The sequence below is a fragment of the Channa argus genome, chromosome 4 (genome assembly GCF_033026475.1).
Source record: "Channa argus isolate prfri chromosome 4, Channa argus male v1.0, whole genome shotgun sequence".
Classification (NCBI taxonomy): Eukaryota; Metazoa; Chordata; class Actinopteri; order Anabantiformes; family Channidae; genus Channa; species Channa argus.
The window spans coordinates 485,986-509,802 of NC_090200.1; the positions used below are offsets into that span (position 1 = coordinate 485,986).

The 23,817-nt window shown below is 40.6% G+C and overlaps 1 protein-coding gene across 5 annotated transcripts; it reads left to right on the plus strand.

Annotated features, from left to right (window-relative positions):
* Positions 1–2,298: 2,298 nt before the first annotated feature.
* LOC137125473 (NLR family CARD domain-containing protein 3-like) lies at positions 2,299–22,022 on the plus strand. Of its 5 annotated transcripts, none has more exons than XM_067500978.1 (13): positions 2,299–2,377; positions 3,710–3,835; positions 6,876–6,998; positions 14,027–14,149; positions 14,637–14,715; positions 14,878–15,100; positions 16,553–18,308; positions 18,414–18,587; positions 18,909–19,082; positions 19,528–19,701; positions 19,880–20,032; positions 20,843–20,889; positions 21,043–22,022. In XM_067500978.1, exons 2-13 carry the CDS (start codon positions 3,780–3,782, stop codon positions 21,588–21,590), a joined length of 3,630 nt encoding a protein of 1,209 aa, XP_067357079.1. In that variant the 5' UTR covers positions 2,299–2,377; positions 3,710–3,779; the 3' UTR covers positions 21,591–22,022. The 5 variants fall into 5 exon arrangements, with proteins under 5 accessions (XP_067357079.1, XP_067357082.1, XP_067357083.1 ...); XM_067500981.1 differs by having other exon boundaries at positions 2,313–2,382; XM_067500982.1 differs by lacking the exons at positions 2,299–2,377; positions 3,710–3,835; positions 6,876–6,998 and adding an exon at positions 13,096–13,242.
* Positions 22,023–23,817: the final 1,795 nt, after the last annotated feature.

Sequence of the window (23,817 nt, forward strand, 5' to 3'; positions counted from 1 at the left end):
GCATTGTTCCATGTTTTTGTTTAACTCCCTCTAAATTTGGATATAAGGATGGAACAGTGGCTACCACATTTTGTATGGGTCCACTATGTTTGTGTCTCGTATGACTTGATACCGGACTTCCAATGGGAGTAAAACCTGATGAGCCTCCAGCTCTTCCTCCTACTCCCTGATCTTCTTCTATCACTCTTTTGGCTGCATCAGCTATCTGACACTGCCTCTCATATTCTCTACGCTGACGGTATTCATCTGAAACTGTTCCTGTTTCCTCATCCGGTTTTACAAGTGCAGCCCGCCTGCAGTGCAGCTGCCCTGCGTGCTTTCCTTTCATTTATGCATGACCTCCTCTTTCTTGCTTGGTCTAACCACAGCTTTGCACAATTTAATTCTTTCTCTAACTGCTCTTTGTCTTTGGTGCGCGCAGTACATACTTCAACTTCTAACTTCCCTACTAGAGCTTGACAATTTGTAACAATTAATTTGCCATTAAACTGATGTCTCTTTTCCCATCATGGTAAATAACTAGTAGTGCTGCCTGGTCTGAATTTATCCATATATTTTACATCCCCCTTGTAGGCAGGCTTACTTTTCTCATTCCCCTTTATCAGGACCTAATCCAAATCCACTTCTTTGTGTGTACTCTCAACACTCAGAATTACGTTGACACCGTCAGGTTTCCTTCCGAGGTGGTTTCTTCACAAGTGGCATTCACACACACATACACTTCATTCACAGGTGCGTTAGATTCAAGATTCAAGATTCAAAGCGTTTATTGTCATATGCACAGACAGAAAGCATGTTTCCCTGCACAATAAAATTCTTACTTTGCTAACTCCTGTCAGCTGTTTAAGAGTCTGATGGCAGAGGGGAAGAAAGAGTTCTTCAGTCTTGAAGTCCTGCATTTCACACTTCTGTACCTCCGTCCTGAGGGTAGAAGTGCTGGGGGTGGGAAGGGTCTTTGAGGATGGACGCAGCTCTCCTATGGACTCTGCGGTGGTAGATGCTCTGCAGAGAGGGCAGTGGAGTCCTGGTGATCTTCTGTGCAGTCTTCACCACTCTCTGCAGGCGTTTGGTCCATGGTAGTAGTGCTGCCGTACCACACAGTGATGCAGTTGGTCAGGACACTCTCAATGACGCAGCTGCAGAAGTTGCTGAGGATCTGAGGCGACATGCCAAACTTCCTCAGCCTCCTCAGAAAATACAGCCGCTGTTGGGCCTTCTTGACCAGCTGCGTGACGTGAGGTGTCCAGGTGAGGTCCTCAGTGATGTGGACACCCAGGTATTTAAAGCTGCTTACCCTCTCCACTTTAAGCTCCCGGATGAACAGTGGCTGATGCGTTCTCCTCTCCTTTCTCATTTCTAAAAAAAAAACTATGTTCAGCTTTGTTGCAGTTTTTTATGTTTGGACACTTTTTTCCTCCTCAATAAATAAAAACTTCTAACTTGTGCATTTGAGTTCAGCTCGTTTACATTAGTATGTGAACCTGTTTAAGAGACACTGGACCAGAGCAGCTGATTCATTAAACTAAGAAATAAAACACGAAAATATGACAAAAAGTTATGTTCACCGAGTTTAATGAGTCAGATGCTGTTGTCTGGTCCAACATCTCCCTCTGGTGGACATTTCAGGCATTTTTATCTTAGTTTTTTTGTTTTGTTTTTTTATGTGTATCTTTTTACAGCTTTTTTTTTTCAGCATCAGTTTTCTGTCCACATATGGCAAGCTGCTGTTTTCTGACTCCAACACAGATGTTCTCCCACTGCAGAGGATTTTTTCTGCTACATTTCTGCTTCTTACTACGTTTCTATCCTTTCAACAACTTCTTCTTCTTCTTCTTTGGGGTTTTCTGGCAGCCAGCATCCCATCTGTTGCATTGCTGCCATCTTCTGGTTTCTCTCTCCCTACATCTTCTATATTCTTCTCTTCTAGAGAGCAGGTCTTTTCTATTGAAAAATGAATAACATCCTCTACATTGGTTATTTGGCTCCAATATGTCGTTTAGCCCGACACTTAACAGTCCTCGTCTTCTACAGTCACTCACCATGTCCTCTGTCTCTCTGAGTACTATTTAGATTAATGTGTCCTATTTGTAGTCTGCTCATTACCACATCCTCCTTTCTGTTTCCTCTTCTGTTCCTCGTGGACATTATTTTGGATGGAGAACATTTGTCTATACTTCTTATCACGCCGCCGCTGCTGCTGTGTGTTGATTTCTCCTCATACTGTGATGTTTCCTTCCAACTTTGAAAGTTTGTCGACAGCATGTGACAAACGTCACTTCCTATTTTCCAAAGTTTCGCCCCTGAAGAACCCCTCCCATCAGTTTCCTGTTTCAATTCCTCTGATCGTCGCTCTGTAGGTTTTCTCCTCCATGTAAAGGTAAAGTAAGTGAGATTATTCAGAGATTTCCTTTGTAATGACCCTGTGTTCCTGTGGTTAGTTGTTCCACTAGAAACACCACAAATTTGCCGTTCACCTGTTAAACTAACTCACAATCTGACGAACAACAACTAACGGAGCTGCTATTTACGCCATTTTGTCTCTGAATAACTGCGCCACAAACTGAGACTCACTTCCTCACTTTCTTCTTTATGGTTTATGTCTGTTTGAAAACAACAAATAGTTTTGTATTATTGTAACAACAAATATAAACATGATCCAGTTTTATGGTTTAATAATTTTCACAAAATAACTTGGATTCCAATAAAACTTACTATAAAATTAAACATGACTTTTACTTTAACTTTTGATATTTGAAATCAAATTTTACTGATACTCCTGTACTTTTATAGCAGCAGTAATCAGGACTGTAATAGAGTATTTTTAATTTGAAACTTCAGCACTGCTAACTTTCAGTTTGTCCTGTTTCTTCAGTGATTTGATGAGTTTTATTTCTTTTTGATCAGTTTGTGTTTGACCACAGCAGGAAACATATAGAACAAAACTCTGGTCAGACCTGATTTTCTCTTTGTACAGTTGTCAGAGGATTTTCTCCACAGTGACTGACAGGAGGAAAAAAGCAAATCTCTCAGTCAGGGAGACGAAAAGTGTCATGAGAAGAAATGTTTCAGTGTCGTGAGACATGAGTGTCAAATAATGGGGAGACAATTGATTTAGAGAACAGAATGATAGAAAGAGAGAAGAGTTTTGCTGTGTGGTGTAGGAACAAGGATCTCTGTGCACCTGATGAAGCCAGTGCAAAGATCTGAACAGTGGTGTGACGTGTGCTGCTGACAGTAACCATGTGACCTTTTATATGATTCTCTCTCTGTGATTGTTCCACTGGTCTTTTTGTTGAAGTGATGCTCGTCTGTTGTGGGTTGTCTCAGCTCTTGGTTTATTGCTGGGGTTTAATGCACATGTGGACGTGATCATAGGTGCAGCTCCTCGGTTATTAGCTTACAAAGTTTAAAAATATATATAAAAGTGTGTTAGTATTATATTTGAAACGGAAAATATCCAGGTCCTTAAAATATTTATACTCCAATTCAGAAAAATTGTTCTACACCCAAATTTGACAATGTTTTGCTTCTCAAATACATCTGATATTTGAATGTCAGGATATTACATTTGTTTTTCCATGTACTATTATTATGTAATTTTAAGTAAAAATCCTAACTCGGGACTTCAGTAGAAGAAGTAGTAGTAGTAGTATTTTTACTCTGAGTTTTAATTGTTTTTGTTAAATTCTCTTTTTAAAACACTTTACAGGCCTGTCACATTTCACTGTTCATGTGAACTGTTCGGACTGCAGCCGCCTGTCCAGTCCACCTGTGTCATCATGAAGTTCGACGAGTTAACGAGTCATTGTCACGATGTCGGAGAGTCATCTGGGAGGTAAGAATTTAGACTGACTGAAAAGGCTTTTACATAAAAACTTGTTGTGGTCAACTACCTTGGCCCAGACTTTAACCCAGCTAACTTTACAGACAGGATCCTCATCGGGTTTGCATTAGAGATAAATGTTTATCAGGAGTAAATGATGAAATATGTAGATTTCAGAATTTCCCTCTTTGTTGGTCTTGGAGACCTGGAGTCAAACCCAGCTTTGTGTCCTTTATGAGTGACTGGTCAACCGAACGCTTTATTGATTAAAGGGCAAGAACCTTCTCCTTTAAGGTAAGAAGTTTTCCTGGTACTTGGCTCATAGCCTGGTCTACTTGATTAAGCTCTAGTTGTCATCAGCTAATGCAACACGACATATATGGTGGTTTTTGTTGCTAGTTTCATTTTCATCGCACGTTGTCTTTGTTAGAGAGGCGAGAGTTTTTTTTAAGAACGATGGATAGTCCAGATGAGCATCAGCCACAAGCCCTCGCAGTAGCAAAGCCTCATCTTCAGATGGTGCAGAGTTTGTCCCAGGTCACTAGAATACAAATACTGCAAGAGCACAGAGTACTGCAAGGACTTCGGTTAGAGAGTGGACCACTGGCTCGTTACTGTAGTAAGCAGGATTCGTTTTGCTCCTTCCATTAAATCCACATCAAGTCTGACCTGTACAGTGTCTATGTCCTCAGAAGCACAGTCTGTGTGTCTGCCGGTCAGCAAAGCAGAGGGACAATGGCTGGACAAACTGTCCTCACCAGGCTGACAACAGCAATTTACTGGACAAACAGTTGTCATGTAGACTCAGCATGTTCTTACATGTAACTTATTCCGTTATCTTATTGGTTTTCTTCTTCCCGCTGCAGAGAGGGGACAAAGTAAAACCAGAAAACCAATATTGACAACAGGATCCAAACATACGGGTAAAAGGTTTACAGGGACTTTTAGGCAGATTTAAACAGCGGTCTGTGGAAATTAGGCTCGACTAAACATGATTTCTGACTAAAACCTACAAAGACTGGACAAGTCCCAGTAAAGACTGTTTTCAGCAGTGGTCACAGATTCCAGTCTGTCACATTCACAGAAGACTGTAAATGAACAGTGCTGTGGTTATTGTGGGTAAAGCGAACAGTGACTGAGAGCAGCATAGTCGTGAAGGACACGTTCGTGTCTGTATCACCTTTAAGTTCACCTGCTACAAGAATCACAGTCTCCAATTTGCCTCAGTTTATCAGTGATGTGATGAGTGTGTCGTCTTTGTCAGCTCTTGAAGGTTGAAGTGCTTCGGCTGTGGGAGGGAGGGACACTTAGTTCCAGCTTGTCCCGAATAACTCTCGTTAAATGATAAGAGTGCGAGTGAGCCGGATAAAGGAGTCTCACAGAGTCTGAACAGGACAATGAGACAGTAGAGACAAAACAGACTGAGAAAAATAAAGCTGAGATACGTAGGCAGAATGAAGCTGCTGTGGATCAGAATGAAAAGAATAAGACTGATGAAGTGGAAGCTGGACAGACTGCAGTAATGAATACAGCAGATGCTGTTTTTGACAGCGATAAGGACTTGATGGCAGAAGACACAGGTTTCTCTCTCTGACTTAGCTTTCAGGACAAACACAGCAGGAGGAGAGTTATGGAGTTCAACACATGCTATTTCTGCAATTATCAAAAATCTAAAAGAATTAGAGGTTTAAGGTTTACTTTGATAAGATAAGAGGTTGATAAGAGGTTTTTCTTGTTTCTGCCAGAACACAGATGAGCAATAGACAGAAAGTAGGTTTCACTGACCAACAAATCTATAGACTCAAGAAGTTAGTCCTAAAGCTCAAACAGCATAATGATGACTCACAAACAGGTTTGGACAGTTATTGTGTCTTCTGTCTTTCCTTACATCCTGTACCACCAGTGATTTCAGGGTCTGCTCTTTAAATTTGAACGAAGGCAGGGATGTGAAGAAGACGGCATGTCTTTTTTAGCTGCTTAAACTTAAAGGTGTCAGTGTGACACCTGTTCAGGAAACACACTCTGATAGTCTAAATGAGGCAGACTGGAAAAGAGACTGGGATGGAGAAGTCATCTTAAGTCAACTAAGTAGAACCAGTGGAGGGGTGGCTGTCTTCTTATCCCGAAACTTCTTACCTAATTCTTATGAATTTGAGATTATCAAAGGAAGACTGTATATGCTCCCACTACAGGTCAGTTCAGTTTTTAAACAAACTCAGTGAGGTTTTAAGTCGCTGTGGGCCTGAAGAATTCTATTACTTAGAAGGTGGTTTTAACGGCACTGTAAATGATCAGGTGGACAGGAACCACATGGAACCTCACACTGCTTCAAAACGTGATGAAATGTGTATGTGAAAGACAAGATGAAGATGCTGAGATGGTAGAAGAGGATGAAGCAGTGTGGAAATGGACTTAAGTTAATGCAGGCACAAAATAAAAAGTGTAGTCAGTGAGGAGAAGACAAGTGCAGACAGAAAGGTGGACAACAACCAGGCTCTGAGACACAAGTGATGTGTCTCTTATGTGACAGAGAAAAGAAGACTTACTCAGAAAAAATGTTAAAACAGAGGCCGACCGACAGGGAGAAATGCGTAACCAAACCTCAGACCAAAAACAGAAGTCAGGCAGAAGTCCAAACAAGAAAGTCCAATGTCTGGGAGCATAGGGAGCACAGAGAGACAATCTAGCTTTAAGTAGACAGGGGGACAGGAGAAACTAATGAGAGTTGATGAACTATGAGAACAGGAAGTGGGAAAGAGAGGCTACAAAATTAAAGGATGGTGACAGGAATCAGCCAGTCTTCTCTGTCTCATCTGCAGCTGGTTTAAAATCATGGTACAGTTTCTCCACTGGCTTCCAGTTCACTACAGGATTAAGGTTTTACTGTTGGTTTTTAAATCACTGAAAGGGTCAAAACGTTGGTCTATGTTTTAATCATAGTTTGTCTAAAAAAATGAACCGGTAATAAACGGACTGAAACAATTCACTGTGAAATAATTCACTGGATATTTAATGTGTGGCTAATGTGTTGGTCTTCTTGTCTGCCTACCAGAATCTGTGGAGGACCAGACTCTGCTGGACCTGGACCTGAGCCCAGCTGTGTCTCCTTCAAGAGTGACTGGTCAGCTGAACGCTACATTGATTTTAAAGGACAAGAACCTTCTCCTGTAAAAAGGTGAAGCAATAAATATTGATGTTGCATAGTTAGTTTTCCAGAGGAGTTTTAATAAGTGTTTCTGCTCTTTTGTGTTCTCATATCTAAAACCTCACCAGTACAACCAGTTTTTAACTGCAGACCTCTGTATAAGGTTTTCTTCAGATTTTCAAGAATATACCCTGCTGTTCAGCCAGTGAACGCTGGCTCCAGCTGAGTGTTTTAAGGTGATAGATGGACGATGGTAGGCAAAGTGATTTTCATATAAAGTGCTTTTAATCCATATAGTTCTAGGCACCTAGTTCTAGGGACTACCACCTGGGAAGCCTTCCTCAGTACTGTTCATCTTCAGGAGCTTTTACTCCATTTGCCTTTGCACTGCCAGTAAGAACCAGTAGTATTGCTATATGGATTTGTGGTAAGCCTGCAGACTTTTGTAATATCCAATTAAACTTTCCCTTCAGGCAAATTGCAGTTACACATATTCCAACTGTGACACCAGCTTTTATCATCCAGAATTAATTCTAAAATTTTAAAACACTATGAACATGAGCCAGCTGTAAACTGCTGAAATTTGACTTCTTCAAATAACAAATGTGGTTCCAGCTTCACTGATGAATATTCTGTGAAGAACTTGTTGGTTAAGGTGTCTCTGTAGCTGGTGTCTGTACTCAAAGATTGTAAGGGAATATGCTCCAATCTGCCACACTGTGTTTCTGTAGTTCCAGAAGATCCAACAGAGTGATACATCGTTGTCGTGGCAAAAACTGTAAGGCAACTTACAAGTGAATGATAAAGGTGAATTTAATCAGCAAAATAGAGAAACATGCAGAGCAGAACAGAGCTACACTCTAGAGTGGGGGAATCTGATTGACCCAGATGTGTAGGTTGTTCAGCCTTTTATACATACAACTCAACAGCTGGGTTCACACAAAGAACAGGGATGAGTCAATGCAAATCAACCTTCATACAATGTGGTCAGGAGTCTTAATTAACAAGTTCATGTTACTTTGTCCTTTTGTCTTCATTGTCTTTTAAGTCCTCGAGATTGATGATTTGTGCTGGTTCCCGTGGGCTCCCTTCTGGGAAGCAAATGTTCAGGTGTAGGTAGTTTTATAGTTGATGACATGAAGACATGATGTCTTGCTGGGGAGCAAAAGAGGAGGGGGCACTGGTGTAAGCAGGTTTGATAGTGGGTCTGTGAGAAGTGTGAAAACAGTGAAACAGTGTTACCTAGATTTTGAAATTTCCCTCACAATCGTCATTCTAGAGGATCCCGTCATGTCAGTGTCAGACTCACATTCTTTCATTCAGTTAAAAATCAGTAACTGAAGCTGATCATCATCATGGGTTTTTAGCAGGACGTGTGTGTAATGTGTTTCCTCATTAATGAAATGAAATGAGGATTTCAGTAATGATCAGTATCATCCATCCACCCATCTGTTATCTGTAACCACCTGTCCTGTTCAGGGTCATGGGGAACTGAAGTCTGTCCCAGCTGTCATTTTGTGAGAGGTCAGGTCCTACCTAGACATGTCTACAGTCTGTCTCAGGACCAACACAGAGAGACGTGCACAGATAGACAAACCTTCAACCCTACAGGGAATTTAGAGTCACTAATGAACCTAACATGCATGTGTTTGGATGGTTGAAGGAAACCAGAGGAAACCCACATAACCATGGGGAGAACATGCAAACTCTACACAGAGAGGCTGCAGGGGATTCAAACCTGTGACCTTCTAGCTTTGAGTTGGAAGTGCTAAATACTCCACCACTGTGCAGCTCTCAGTATCACCTATGTTGAAAAACTGGAGTAAAGATAGTTTACACTTGCATTAAAATTTCTTACACAGTAAAACATTATTCATTATTAATGTAAAACAGGAATCAAAAACTTGCACTTACTTTTAACTGGACACTTTTTCATTTGCAAATCACCATAATCATCATCATTCAGAGTAGGAGTTTACACTTAGAGGTTTTTTATTAACTTTGTGTAATATGGTTGACTTTCTGCTGTCATCAGCACTTTGCCTCAATCAAGTTACAGCTGAAAAATAGGTTTAATAAGTTAATGTATCCAGCACTTAAATAAAGTTTGTGACTGCGCTGAAGAAAATACAGTAGTGATACTGTATTTATTATTTTGTCCAACTCAGGCTCAGGTTTTGCTGGTGCTGTGTGTTTTCATATGTAGGTTAGAGTTCAGAGTTTTGAAAAACTGCTCTGTGGAACAGGTCCCAGCTCTAAACCAGAGTGAACCACCAGAGACCGAGGAAACAATCAACAGGTTTCTTATTAATAATAATGATGGTGGAAGTGTTCACATACAGTGGATAGAAAGTCTACATAACTCTGTTCAAATGCCAGGTTTTTGAGATGTACTAAAATCAGACCAAGATTACGTCAGACTTTTTCCAATCTTCAATGTAACCTATAATTTGTGAAATTTAGTGAAAAAACAAAAAAACGTAAAATAACGTGGTTGGACAAATATGCAAGCTTTAAAACTAATAGCTGAATTAGCTGAAGCACCTTTTGATTTTATGATGGCATTCAGCCTTTTGGAGTAGGAATCAGCATTACATGTCTTGCCTTTTGAATCTTTGCAAAAGTGTTCAAATTTGTCAGACAGTGAACACATCTCCTGTGCACAGCCCTTTTCAGGTCACCCTGTCACGATCCTGTCCCTGCATTTAGTTTGTCCTTGTTTTTACGAGTTTTATTTCCTGCCCTTGCTTCTATTTTGTTGTTCCCCCAGTGCAACTTCCTGTTCTTAGTGTGTTTGGTTTCTTTACCTTCGTCGTTTGTCCTGATTAATTTCACCTGCTCCCCGTCTTTTTAACCCTGCTTTCCCCTCAGTTCTTGATCAGTTTGTTATTTGTTCCTTTATTGTGTTCCTGACTATGCTACACGCTCCTAGATTTCTCCTGTTTGTACTTTTGTTTCTCTGTTCTGCCTGATCCCTGCTTTTGGACTCTGTCTGTTCTTGGTCTGGGGTTTGGTTTGGTTTCTCTTGGTCATTGTTTATTCCCTTCTGTTTTACAGTTGGTTCGATTATCTTTTATCCTTGTCTGTCAGCCTCGGTTTAGAGTTCAGTTTATTAGTCCCTGTTAATTTACCCTTTTATTAGAGTGCCTCAATGTTGGTTACGGTTCTGTCTGGTCACTAGTTATAGTTTAGTTCTGTCTAGTCTTGATCCTGTCTGTCTAGTATCTGTGCCCCTCTTTTGTTTACTTGCTATTTTGTCTGATGTTCAATTTAATTTATCCTCCCTTTTGGGTATGTACGTTTCTAATATTTAGATGTTAATTTGCTGTGTAATTCCTTGTGGAGTGATGTGTTCAACCCCCCTAAATTCCAAAATATCTTCCCGCATGCTTTTGTTAGACTTGATGGAGGTATTTGCAAAATGTAGCAGGAATTGGATGTTGTCTTTGAAAAGACAGGCTTCTGTTCTGCCCCCACAGCCCACACATGAAGAATATGGGAGATTGTTTTCATATGTAGTACACGACCTGTCTTCTTCTTTTCCTTTGGGCTGTTCCCTTTCAGGGGTCGCCACAGTGAATCATGTGCCTCCATCTAACTCTGTCCTCTGCATCCTCTTCACTCACACCAACTAACTTCATGTCCTCCCTCACTACATCCATAAATCTCCTCTTTGCTCTTCCTCTAGACCTCCTGCCTGGCAGCTCCAACCTCAGCATCCTTCTACCGATATATTCACAATTTCTTCTCTGAACATGTCCGAACCACCTCAATCTGGCCTCTCTGACTTTATCTCCAAAACATCTAACATGAGCTGTCCCTCTGATGTCCTCATTCCTGATTCTGTCCATCCTCGTCACTCCCAAAGAGAACCTCAACATCTTAAGCTCTGCTACCTCCAGCTCTGCCTCCTGTCTTTTCTTCAGTGCCACTGTCTCTAAGCTGAACAACATCGCTGGTCTCACCACCGTCTTGAACACCTTTCCTTTCATTCTCGCTGATACTCTTTTATCACACAACACACCTGACACTTTTCTCCACCCGTTCCAACCTGCCTGCACTCGGCTCTTCACCTCTTTTCCACACTCTCCGTTGCTCTGAACCGTTGACCCTAAGTACTTAAAGTCCTGCACTTTCTTCACCTCTGCTCCCTGTAACCTCACCGTTCCCCCTGGGTCCCTCTCATTGACACATGTATTCTGTCTTGCTGCGGCTAAGCTTCATTCCTCTTTTTTCCAGAGCAGACCTCCACCTCTCTAGATTTTCCTCCACCTGCTCTCTGCTCTCACTACAAATCACAATGTCATCTGCAAACATCATAGTCCATGGAGATTCTTGTCTAACCCCATCTGTCATCCTGTCCATCACCAGAGCAAACAAGAAGGGGCTCAGAGCCGATCCTTGATGCAGACCCACCTCCACCTTGAACTCCTCTGTCACGCCTACAGAACACCTCACCACGGTCTTACAGCTCTCATACATGTCCTGCACCACTCTAACATACTTCTTACGCCTTGCTACCTTTCCACCTGGTCTCCTGAACACACAGTATGTCCACCTTCCTTCTCTGAATCATGTCGATCAACTCTCTAGCCTTCCCTGTCATAGTACCAACATTCAAAGTCCCTACTGTCAGTCCTACATTCTTAGCTTTCCTCTTCTCTCTCTGCCTACGAACACACCTTCCTCTTCTTCTTCGTCTTTGACCAACAGTAGTCCAGTTTCCACCGGTACCCTGTAGGTTAACAGCACCAGTAGCGGTCGTTGTTAACCCGGGCCCCGACCGATCCAGTATGGAAGTCATTGTCATGATTCGCATGTTTGATTTGGCATGTGTTTTACGTCGGATGCCCTTCCTGCCACAACCCTCTGCATTTATCCAGACTTGGGACTGGCACAAGAAGACACTGGCTTGTGCCCCCTTGCGGTTGCATTATGTAGTACATGACATGGCATGAAATTCCCGCAGCTCATTTACACTTGTGTTTTGTTTTTGTTTTTTGTTTTTTTTCTCAGTTGCTACAACACATTTCTTGAAACCTCCAGCCATTTTCTCAGAACCTTCAACAAAAATCCCAAAATTCAAAAACCCCAGACTTTTCTATGAAAACCAAACTATCACTTCAAAACCAAACTGTGTGTTCAGATCAAGTAAAAATATTCAACACAGACGTTTGTTAGATGCTACATAAAATAATCTAGGACACAGCCTCCAGGGGATGTAGTCACAGTAACAGGAAATGTTTAATTGAGAAAAATGCATTTATCACTTTGCTAAGAAAACAAGCAAAGAAAAGTACATTACTGCACAATCACTGTGACTGAGATTCTTTCTGCATCATTATGTGTTTGTGTTTGGTTTGGCCAGAGGACTTCATCCACGTCATAGGGACGATTTTCCTTTGCCAGGAAACTGCTTCCCTCAATGTCATAACATGAAACAGACACAGTCTACAATAGCTTCCTGAAATTCACCAGAAATGATTGTTCTTGGTCTTCTTCCTCCTCCTCTTGAATCACCTCTCACACCAACTCTTCCTCCTCTGCCTCTCTATATGTTTCTCTCCTTGATGAACTCACATGTGCCACCTGTGCAGTCTGAACAGACTTTTATATCCTGCCTCATTGGTCATCAGTCACGTGTTGCTGTGTGTATGTTGACAGCGGAGTTGGGTTCACATTTTGCTGCCAGTGTTTAAATGTGTTTGAAATGTGTTTAGTGACTGAGAATGTGTTTAAAGTTTAGCAAAAAAGAGCAGATGAGTTTAGCAAGTACCTGAACAGTGTAAATGAATTCAGGCCACTGAGAATTTGGTTGAGAGATGGGGTTTAGTGTTTTAGCAACTGAAACAAACTATTTTCTCCACTTGTTGATGACTGTCTTCACTGTGTTTCATGGTTTATCTCATGATTTGGAATTTGTTTGTACCCTTGTTCTGACTTGTACCTGAACACAGCTACATCCCTAATTTTAAGAGGGTGTGTACATATATGTAGCCACATTATTTACTTTTTTAATTTTTAATGTTTTCCAACTAAACATATTATTATTATTATTATTATTATTATTGTTATTTAGTTGAATTTCACTGATTATAGGTCACATAAAGGTGGGAACATTTCTGAAGGGATTTATCTTGGTCTGATTTTCTGTACATCTCAAAAACCTGGTATTTTATATCTGTTGTATGTATTGTACTTTGGTTGTCTGCTGTTTTTGCTGTAATCCACTCTGGGCAGGATGGACTTCATGCTGCTGGTTTCACAGTTTGCAGTCAGTAACACATTTCATTTTCTTTTTTAAATTCAGACTAAAATTGCACATGTACTATCACACAGTCCTGTAGTTACTTAGTTGAGCTCATATAACCCAAAAGAACTGCACAGAAAGGGACCAAGAGGTGCTCATGGTTTTGTCTGCTGGAATGTGGAGAACAATAGGTCAACATAGAGGTTATGTTGTGAAAATAGAATCAAAGTGGAAACAATACACAACGCTACCAAAATTACCTTGCTGGACGTTTTTAGGCGTCGATAACCAGACAAACTGTTAATCACCACAGTATCTGCAGCTGGTTTAAAATCATGCTACAGTTTCTCCTCTGGCTTCCAGTTCACTACAGAAATAAGGTTTTACTGTTGGTTTTTAAATCACTGAAAGGGTCAAAACCCTCCTGCCTCTTGGAACGTCTACATCCTCACACACCTTCCAGGGCACTCAGGTCTTTTGACCAGATGCTGCTGGTTGTCCTGAGGTCCAGACTAAAGCTTAAAAGGAACCGTGCCTTTTCTGTAATGGCTCCTAAACTATGGAACCGTTTACCCTCCACATCAGGGCTGTGATGTGCCAATGCCAACATTAAAACCCATTTTTCACTGTGGTTTTTAAACCCAGCTGGGTTTCCTCTCCAACCTAACAGGGCAGGTTTCCTGTTTAGCGTTGGTCTTTGTTTTCATCATAGTTTGTCTAAAAAAATGAACCAGTAATAAACGGACTGAAATAATTCACTGTGAGAAGCTGTGTGGCTAATGTGTTGGTCTTCTTGTCTGCCTACCAGAATCTGCGGAGGACCAGACTCTGCTGGACCTGGACCTGAGCCCAGCTGTGTCTCCTTCAAGAGTGACTGGTCAGCTGAACGCTACATTGATTTTAAAGGACAAGAACCTTCTCCTGTAAAAAGGTGAAGCAATAAATATTGATGTTGCATAGTTAGTTTTCCAGAGGAGTTTTAATAAGTGTTTTTGCTCTTTTGTGTTCTCATATCTAAAACCTCACCAGTACAACCAGTTTTTAACTGCAGACCTCTGTATAAGGTTTTCTTCAGATTTTCAAGAGTATACCCTGCTGTTCAGCCAGTGAACGCTGGCTCCAGCTGAGTATTTTAAGGTGATAGATGGACGATGGTAGGCAAAGTGATTTTAATCCATATAGTTCTAGGCACATAGTTCTAGGGACTACCACCTGGGAAGCCTTCCTCGATAACAGTCGATTACAGACCAGCCAAACTGTTAAATCACCACAGTAAACTGAAGGTTGGTGAAGGTGAACAAAAATACAGGCAGTGGGATTTTAGTTTAAGATGTAACCAACTGTTAAGCTCAAAGGACCGTGTGTGTCTCTGTGTGGTCAGACATAATGTGAGCTCATTCTTCCTGGTTCCTCCACAGAGAGGACCAGCAGAGCTCAGAGGTTCCCAGTGGTCAGTCTGCCCAGCAGCATCAAACACACCTGGACTCCATATTTATGGTCTGTACATGTACAACTACTACTTTTCCATCTGTTGTGTCCACAATAATGTCCATGCTGCACTTTTTAGACCACTGGGTTGTCAGTCTGTCCAACATGGGTCTGATGTTTGACTCCATGGTTTTACTTGGATTGTGTCATTCATATAGTTTTCTGTTCCAGCTGCTGGAGGACAACATTGTCACTTTTGTGAAGAATGAGCTGAAGAAGATCCAGAAGAGTCCAGATTACCCAGAATGCTTAGAGAGTCAGAAGGGGGATGAGGAGTTGTTGGATGGTGAGGATGAAGAGCAGAGGAGGAGCAGCAGAGAGTCATTTCTGAAGATCACAGTGAACTTCCTGAGGAGAATGAAGCAGGAGAAGCTGGCTGACTGTCTGCAGAGAGGTAAGAGGATTTCTATTCAGATTTTACATGATGGAGAAATTGAACATTTAGTTTTTTCAAAGGAAAGAGGGAAAAAAATATATATAAAAGCATTATTATGTAGAAGGAAAAAAATATTGTATGTACTTCATAGGGACACCTGAGAACAATGTTTTGGGTTATGAAGGTTCAAAACTAGTAGTCAGCGAATAATCAAATATCAGTGTATGGCAGATGCTCATTGCTAAGCTAATAAAACAGTTGATTAGATATTTCTCTGTACCTTAAGCTCAGGCTTATGGGATTTGAGTACAAAGAAAGGGTTTTGGGATTCAGCATTACAAAATCTGAACATAAATTCATTAAATCATGCTCTAAAATTGACTTAAAATAATAACTCCATAATTACTGGGGACTCAGTCCTTTGTGTCTAGAACCATCTTTACAACAGTTTTTTTGTTTCAGTAATTAAAATTTTATTTGTGAAGACTTGCAGTACAAATACTGGTCTACGCATTTAGGGATATGGCCTTTCAACATTTGATAAAAGAAAAAATGTGATCAATAAACAGCTTCGTCAAACACCCTCTTCCGCAGTTGGTCATCCCAGAATCTGAGTGCAGATTACACACTTGCTCACACATTATGTCTCTTGATGTGAACCTTGCACACAAAGCAAATAACTTACAGCGTCACTTACTGTTGTGATTATGGGTATGTGTAAAAGAACGTGGCTGACTCTCTGCACAGCAGTAAGAGGATTTCTATAGAGATTTAACATGGTGGAGTAATAGGATAATGTCTCGACTCGGGGGAAAATAATAATACAACCCCAATTCCATAACAGCAGATTGAAAAAACAGAATGATATGATTTTCAAATCTCATCAACCCATATGTTATTGACAATAGAGCATAAACAACATATCAGATGTTCAAACTGAGCTCATTTTGGATTTGATGGCAACAATGCATCACAAAAAAGCAGCACTGCATTAAAAACAGGACTGATTCTCTACTGGACATCACTGCATGGGCTCAAGAACACTTCCAGAAATCACTGTCTGTCACAGAAATCACAGTTCGCTGTTTAATCCACAAATGTAAGTTAAAGCTGGATCATGCAAAGAAGAAGCAATATGTGAACACGATCCAGAAACACCACCATGTTCTCTGGGTCCAAGCTCATTAAAAATGGTCTGAGGCAAAATGGAAAACTGTTCTGTGGTCAGATGAATCAAAATTTAAAATTCTTTTGGGAAATTTCGCAGTTTCAACATCTGATAAGATGTTTATGTTTTATTGTAAATAAAATATGGGTTAATGAGATTTACAAATCATTGCATTACACATCTTCCCAACTTTTTTGAATTGGGTTTGTATAATTCTTTAGGGAAGCTGAATTGATTTTTATTGTTCTTTATTGATGGCAATTGTTTTGTTGTGTTTTTACCCACACATTCAATTCCTGCAGCACATTCCAAACATAAACTCAAGTCTCACATGAAGCAGAAGTTCCAGTTTGTGTTTGAAGGCATCACTAAAGCAGGAAACCCAGTCGTTCTGAATCAGATCTACACAGAGCTCTACATCACAGAGGGAGGGACTAGAGAGGTCAATGATGAACATGAGGTCAGACAGATTGAAACAGCATCCAGGAAACTAGTCAGACCAGAAACAACAATCAGACATGAAGACATCTTTAAAGCCTCACCTGGAAGAGATGGATCAATCAGAACAGTGATGACAAAGGGAGTGGCTGGCATTGGGAAAACAGTCTTAACACAAAAGTTCACTCTGGACTGGGCTGAGGAAAAAGCCAACCAGGACATACAGTTCACATTTCCATTGACTTTCAGAGAGCTGAATGTGCTGAAAGAGAAAAAGTTCAGCTTGGTGGAACTTGTTCATCTCCTCTTTCCTGAAACCAAAGGAATCTGCAGGTTTGAAGAGTTCCAGGTTGTGTTCATCTTTGACGGTCTGGATGAGTGTCGACTTCCTCTAGACTTCCACAACAATGAGATCCTAACTGATGTCACAGAGTCCACTTCAGTGGATGTGCTGCTGACAAACCTCATTAGAGGGAATCTGCTTCCCTCTGCTCGCCTCTGGATCACCACACGACCTGCAGCAGCCAATCAGATCCCTCCTGAGTGTGTTGACATGGTGACAGAGGTCAGAGGGTTCACTGACCCACAGAAGGAGGAGTACTTCAGGAAGAGATTCAGAGATGAGGAGCAAACCAGCATCATCTCCCACATCAAGATATCACGAAGCCTCCACATCATGTGCCACATCCCAGTCTTCTGCTGGATCACTGCTACAGTTCTGGAGGATGTGTTGAAAACCAGTGATGGAGCAGAGCTGCCCAAGACCCTGACTGAGATGTACATCCACTTCCTCTTGGTTCAGACCAGACTGAAGAACATCAAGTATGATGGAGGTGCTGAGACAGATCCACACTGGAGTCCAGAGAACAGGAAGATGATTGAGTCTCTGGGAAAACTGGCTTTTGAGCAGCTGCAGAAAGGAAACCTGATCTTCTATGAATCAGACCTGACAGAGTGTGGCATTGATATCAGAGCAGCCTCAGTGTACTCAGGAGTGTTTACACAGATCTTTAAAGAGGAGAGAGGACTGTACCAGGACAAGGTGTTCTGCTTCGTCCATCTGAGTGTTCAGGAGTTTCTGGCTGCTCTTCATGTCCATCTGACATTCATCAACTCCGGAATCAATCTGCTGACTGAACAATTAACTTTTGACAAAAGGTCCAAATTGTTCTATCAGAGTGCTGTGGACAAGGTCTTACAGAGTCCAAATGGACACTTGGATTTGTTCCTTCGTTTTCTTCTAGGTCTTTCACTGCAGAACAATCAGACTCTGCTAAAAGGTCTTCTTAGACAGTCCAGAGGTCGATCAAAAACAAATCAGGACACAGTGCATTACATCAAGAAGAAGATCAGTGATAATCTGTCTGCAGAGAAAAGCATCAACCTGTTCCACTGTCTGAATGAACTGAATGATTGTTCTCTAGTGGAGGAGATCCAACAGTACCTGAGATCAGGAAGTCTCTCTAGGGATGAATTGTCTCCTGCTCAGTGGTCAGCTCTGGGTTTCATCTTGCTGTCATCAGGAAAAGATCTGGACATGTTTAACCTGAAGGAATATTGTGGTTCAGAAGAGGCTCTTCTGAGGCTGCTGCCTGTGTTAAAAGCTTCTAAGAAACTTCTGTAAGTAAACAGATAGTTGGAATTATTTTACAAAAGAGACAGTAAGAATAAATAACATGACATGTTTTTCATGACATATTTTTCTCATTTATATTTCCTCTTCAGTCTGAGTGGCTGTAACCTCTCAGAGAGAAGCTGTGAAGCTCTGTCCTCAGTTCTCAGCTCCCAGTCCTCTAGTCTGAGAGAACTGGACCTGAGTAACAACAACCTGCAGGATTCAGGAGTGAAATTACTCTCTGATGGACTGAAGAGTCCACACTGTCAACTGGAGACTCTCAGGTCCGATCCAGTTACTGTTGTCCCAAATTAGTTATCATTAAGTCTCAGGACCACAAAGAAGCTCAGCCATGATTTGCTTTTATTTAATGTTGTGTTAGTTCAATGACATATATTATTTTATATAATATAAATTTAGCTAAACCTCATAGGTTACCATATATATAGAGAGAGAATTGTTTGGTGTAACTAAGCACATTTTTGTTATTCAATCCAGATTTACCATGTTTATCTAAAATGTTTTTGAGTACAGTGAGAATTTGTTTGCTTTCTGTGTCATTATAATACAAATATTACAATTTATTTCCCTTTTTTCCTCTCTAGCCTGAGTGGCTGTAACCTCTCAGAAACAAGCTGTGAAGCTCTGTCCTCAGTTCTCAGCTCCAAGTCCTCTAGTCTGAGAGAACTGGACCTGAGTAACAACAACCTGCAGGATTCAGGAGTGAAATTACTCTCTGATGGACTGAAGAGTCCACACTGTCAACTGGAGACTCTCAGGTCAGATCCAGTTACTGTTTGTCCTCAATGAGTTGAGAAAATTAACATTAAGTCTGATAATACAGAGAAACTCAGCCATGATTAGTTTTTGTGTTGTTATTTGATTACTTTTTGTCTATTAGTTGTTAATTGTATTAAACTGCTGTATTTCCAAAAAGGATTGTAGACAGTCCTGACACAAGATTCTAGAAAACCACATTTAAACAAACCTCACTGTATATCATTTACATACAGAGGTGATTATTTAGTTTAACTGAGCATATTTGTGTTTGTACAGTGCCTTGCGAAAGTATTCGGCCCCCTTGAACTTTGCGACCTTTTGCCACATTTCAGGCTTCAAACATAAAGATATAAAACTGTAATATTTAGCCCAGATTTAACATTTAGATCTAAAACTGAGTTGTTGAAAACACAAAGATCTTTGTTACCTGTGTTTCCTCTCCAGGCTGACTGACTGTAACCTCTCAGAGAGAAGCTGTGAAGCTCTGTCCTCAGTTCTCATCTCCCAGTCCTCTAGTCTGAGAGAACTGGACCTGAGTAACAACAACCTGCAGGATTCAGGAGTGAAATTACTCTCTGATGGACTGAAGAGTCCAGACTGTCAGCTGGGGAATCTCAGGTCAGGATTCATTAAACTTTAAAACCGATGATGAATAAGAATTACACAGATATAAATCTAACCTGTGTTGGACTATGTAGAGAACATTTCTACATCAAGTACATAAACCTTGACTGAAATGAACTTAAACACACCAAATATTCACAGATGGTTCCTGATTTGTTTTGTGTGTTTGCAGACTGTCAGGTTGTCTGATCACAGAGAAAGGTTGTGCTTCTGTGGCCTCAGCTCTGAGCTCCAACGCCTCCCATCTGAGAGAACTGGACCTGAGCTACAATCATCCAGGAGACTCAGGAGTGAAGTTGCTGTCTGCTGGAGTTAAAACTCTCAAGTATGGATGTTTTAATTAATGTTTAATTAATTTAATAAATTGTAATTTTGTCCTAAACCTCTTCTTCTTTTCTCTGTGAGATGCACCAGAATCTCTTGTCGTTAGTTGCTCGTTTCAGACTTATCAGTGATACCTAAAGTGCTGCACATCTATGAGATTTAATCATTAACAGATTTAACGCTATTTTTGAATTTATTTATTTTAGACACAACTAAACACTGTAACAACTAAGCAATCCATGCTTTGGGCCCATTTTCAAACCCCTGTCCCTGGTTAGGATTTTAGATCAAACAGTTTACAAAGAAAATCTAGATCAAACAAATATGGTAAATGGTCTGCACTTATATAGCACTTTTCTACATATTGGCACTAAAAGCGAACACTTTAAACACACTGATGGGGGAGCTGCTATGCATCAGTATCACACTTGAATTTCTGGAATAACTGATCAGTAGAATAACAGATTTGTCAGTTATTGCTGAAATCTTAACATGCAAAGCAATATTCTTTCCTCAAATATGCTCAACAATGATTTATTTTTTTGTGATTCATTTACAACAATTTGATTGAATTAAACGCACAAAAGATAATAGAAATAGAAAGGTCTTTACAAACATTTCTTGAAGTGTCTGTAAAGCTGCTCCTCATGGACTCTGCTCCAGTTCCTTTAGTCTTTGCTGAATGTCCATCCCTACATACCAGCCTCCATTAGAACAGAAGAATCAAACAGTGTGTGTCTGAGAGCCATGTAATGTCCATGTGTGCATGATGACAGAGAACGTGCTGCTCTGACCCACCTCCTCCTTTCAGGGTGGAGCCTGGTGGAGAACGATGGCTGAGACCAGGTCTGAGGAAGTGTAAGTGTTTTTCATGAGATTGATGGAAACAAAACAGCAACATTCAACCATCTTCAAACTGTCACATCACTCATTCACATCATCAAAGTGTCAAGAAATGAACAGATGATGGATTAATAACTGCAGCTGTTTGTGTCTTGTTCTCTCCATCAGATTTCTGTCAACTCACAATCGACACAAACACCGTGAACAGGAAACTACAACTGTCTGACAACAACAGGAAGGTGAAATATGTGGAGGAGGAACAGTCATATCCTGATCATCCAGACAGATTTGACCCCTTGCATCATCTTCTGTGTAGTAATGTTCTGACTGGTCGTTGTTATTGGGAGGTGGAGTGGGGCAGAGCAATTGATGTTTCAGTGAATTACAGAGGAGTCAGGAGAAAAGGAAACAGTAGAGACTGTTGCTCTGGAGGAAACAATCAGTCTTGGAGTCTCATCTGCGATCATCCTGATGATAGTCATAAATATTTTTTCAGGCACAATGGCAAACATACCTACATCTCCTCCTTCTCGTCCTCGGTCTCTAACAGAGTAGCAGTGTATGTGGACTGTCCTGCTGGGACTCTGTCCTTCTACAGAGTCTCCTCTGACAAACTGATCCACCTCCACACCTTCAACACCACATTCACTGAACCTCTGTATCCTGGACTTGAAGCCAGGATGCCTGGTTCCTGGTTGTCTCTGTGTCCAGAGTAGTGTGGAGAGTCTGGTCCTGTCAGAGAAACAGTGTCTGTGGTGGACAGATGGTTCAGTCTTTCCATGTCTTGTCTCTTTCACTTAGATTCATGGATTAAATCCGTTTCTTGTAGAAACAGTTCTAAATGATTCCTTGTAAACTTGTTCCTCTTCAAGTCCTTTAAAGATGAAGCTTCCATTATTACAGGATCAACATGTTGCTGACTGCTCATCAAGTTGTTCTACAATGAATATCAGTATGTTTCTTTCTCTGAGATGATTCACTTCATCTCAGGTGCAGATATTTTTATGCAATGAGGTTTTTGAAATAAGTGTTTTCAGTTTTTTATTATTATTATATGTATTATATATTATTATTATTTGTATTATTATCATTTTAGTTTAAGCTTTTTCCTGTTTTCACAATAAAATAAAAGTTGCATCATAGTAGAACAGAGTTTGTTGAACGCTTTGTTCCTCGACTGGTCCACGTGTTGAAGTGTCCTCAGAAACTGAGACAATGGACCCTGACTTCCTGCTTTTCTCTCTCCACTCACCCCGACTGCTCCAGGCAGATGATCGCCCACCCTGAGCCTGGTTCTGCTGGAGGTCTCCTTCTCGTGTGTTTGTGTGTCCCCCTCACTTATTTGGATTTACATAAATGTAAACATGTCATGCTCTTGTTACAGGTGTTGTTGCTTCCTGTCTCAGAGGCTGGACACCCCCACCCCCCCCAAACATTATGACCCCCTGTTACTGCAGTACATGAATTATGACATGATACATGAGTTCTACTTTTACAAGCTCATCATTTTACTCTACTTACTACTTTACTTACTACTTACTTAATCCTACTGTGTTTATCATTGAGGTCAAAGTTCAAAATGAACATTAGAACCACCTCTTCTTATAATACACATCAGTATGACTCCACCTCCCACTTTGACCTCAATAATAAACACATGGTAGAATTATCACCGTTGGTCTAAAGTCTCCCTCTGGTGGACATCAGCCAAAACTACAACTAAAATACTATTAATCTATTATCATTTACATACGTAATTAAGATGAAATAAACTATGATTTGTTTTTATGTATACAACTTAATCTGTTATGTGTAAAATTTGTAAATACCTAATTTATGCCTATTTATGCATATTTTTTTGTGTATTGACTGTAGGTCTGTTGTAGTTCTTGCTGAAGTCCACCAGAGAGAAACATTAGAACAAACAGCAATTTTTTTTTTGTCCTTTTGGCTTATCCCATGAGTTCAGGGTCAATCACTTTTTGTCTTATTTTAGGAGTAGGAAAAAAACTGCGGCAAAGCTCAACTTAGGTCAAATGTTTTTATTTAAACAAAGGGAGTTTAAGTGTAAAGTTGTGAACATCAGTGCTTTATATTGTCTAAATTAATACAGATTCATTTGGAAAGTTTAAAATCAGGAAAAATAACGTGAAATGCTCAGTGACAGAAATGTTTCCAAAAAACTGAAAGTTCCTGTGTGTCTGAACTTCATGACCCAAGTTTAGTTTTACAAAGCAAGAGCCTCATTTTTAGAAACTACTCAGTGTTTCAGTGATTATGACTCACAACAGATTTTTCTGCTCGTTCAGTGTTTGACTGTGAAAGCACAAAGCTACAGAGCAGATCCTGCTTCTCTGTTTAGTCTCATCACTTTGTCCCAATGAGACAGACTTCTGCAGAGAAAACAGGACACACTGATGTTACTGTGTCCTTTCACTTCAGTGTGAGTCTCAGCTCATCAGAGATTCACATCATCAGATCTGAGATCAGTCACAGAACAGATCCATGTGTGTGAGAGGATGAAGATCCACAGGAGCAGATGAAGCAGTCTGCATTAAACCACGTGTTTCTTTCTTTATGTTTCTCAAATGAAGCTCATTGCAAAGAGAAATAGTTCAAACAGCACTGTTCTGTGTCTGTGTTCACAGACTGAATTTGTGCACATTAGTGTTCAAATGGGAATTTAGTTTGTTGTGCGCAAATAATCAGACTCAGCTCAAAGATTAATGCACGTTTCAAAGTATCATTAGCAGGATTGTAACTCGATAGTTACAGAGCGTAATGTGAACAGAAGCATCAGATCATTTGTGTTCATTACTGTGACATCATGCCAAAGATCATCTTAGTGTGAAAATCTGTGGGTGAAATTCCTCCAGGTGGAGTCCTGCCTCATTCCAGCAAACAGCTCACCTGTGTGTGCAGGTGTGGACTGGAGAATCTTGT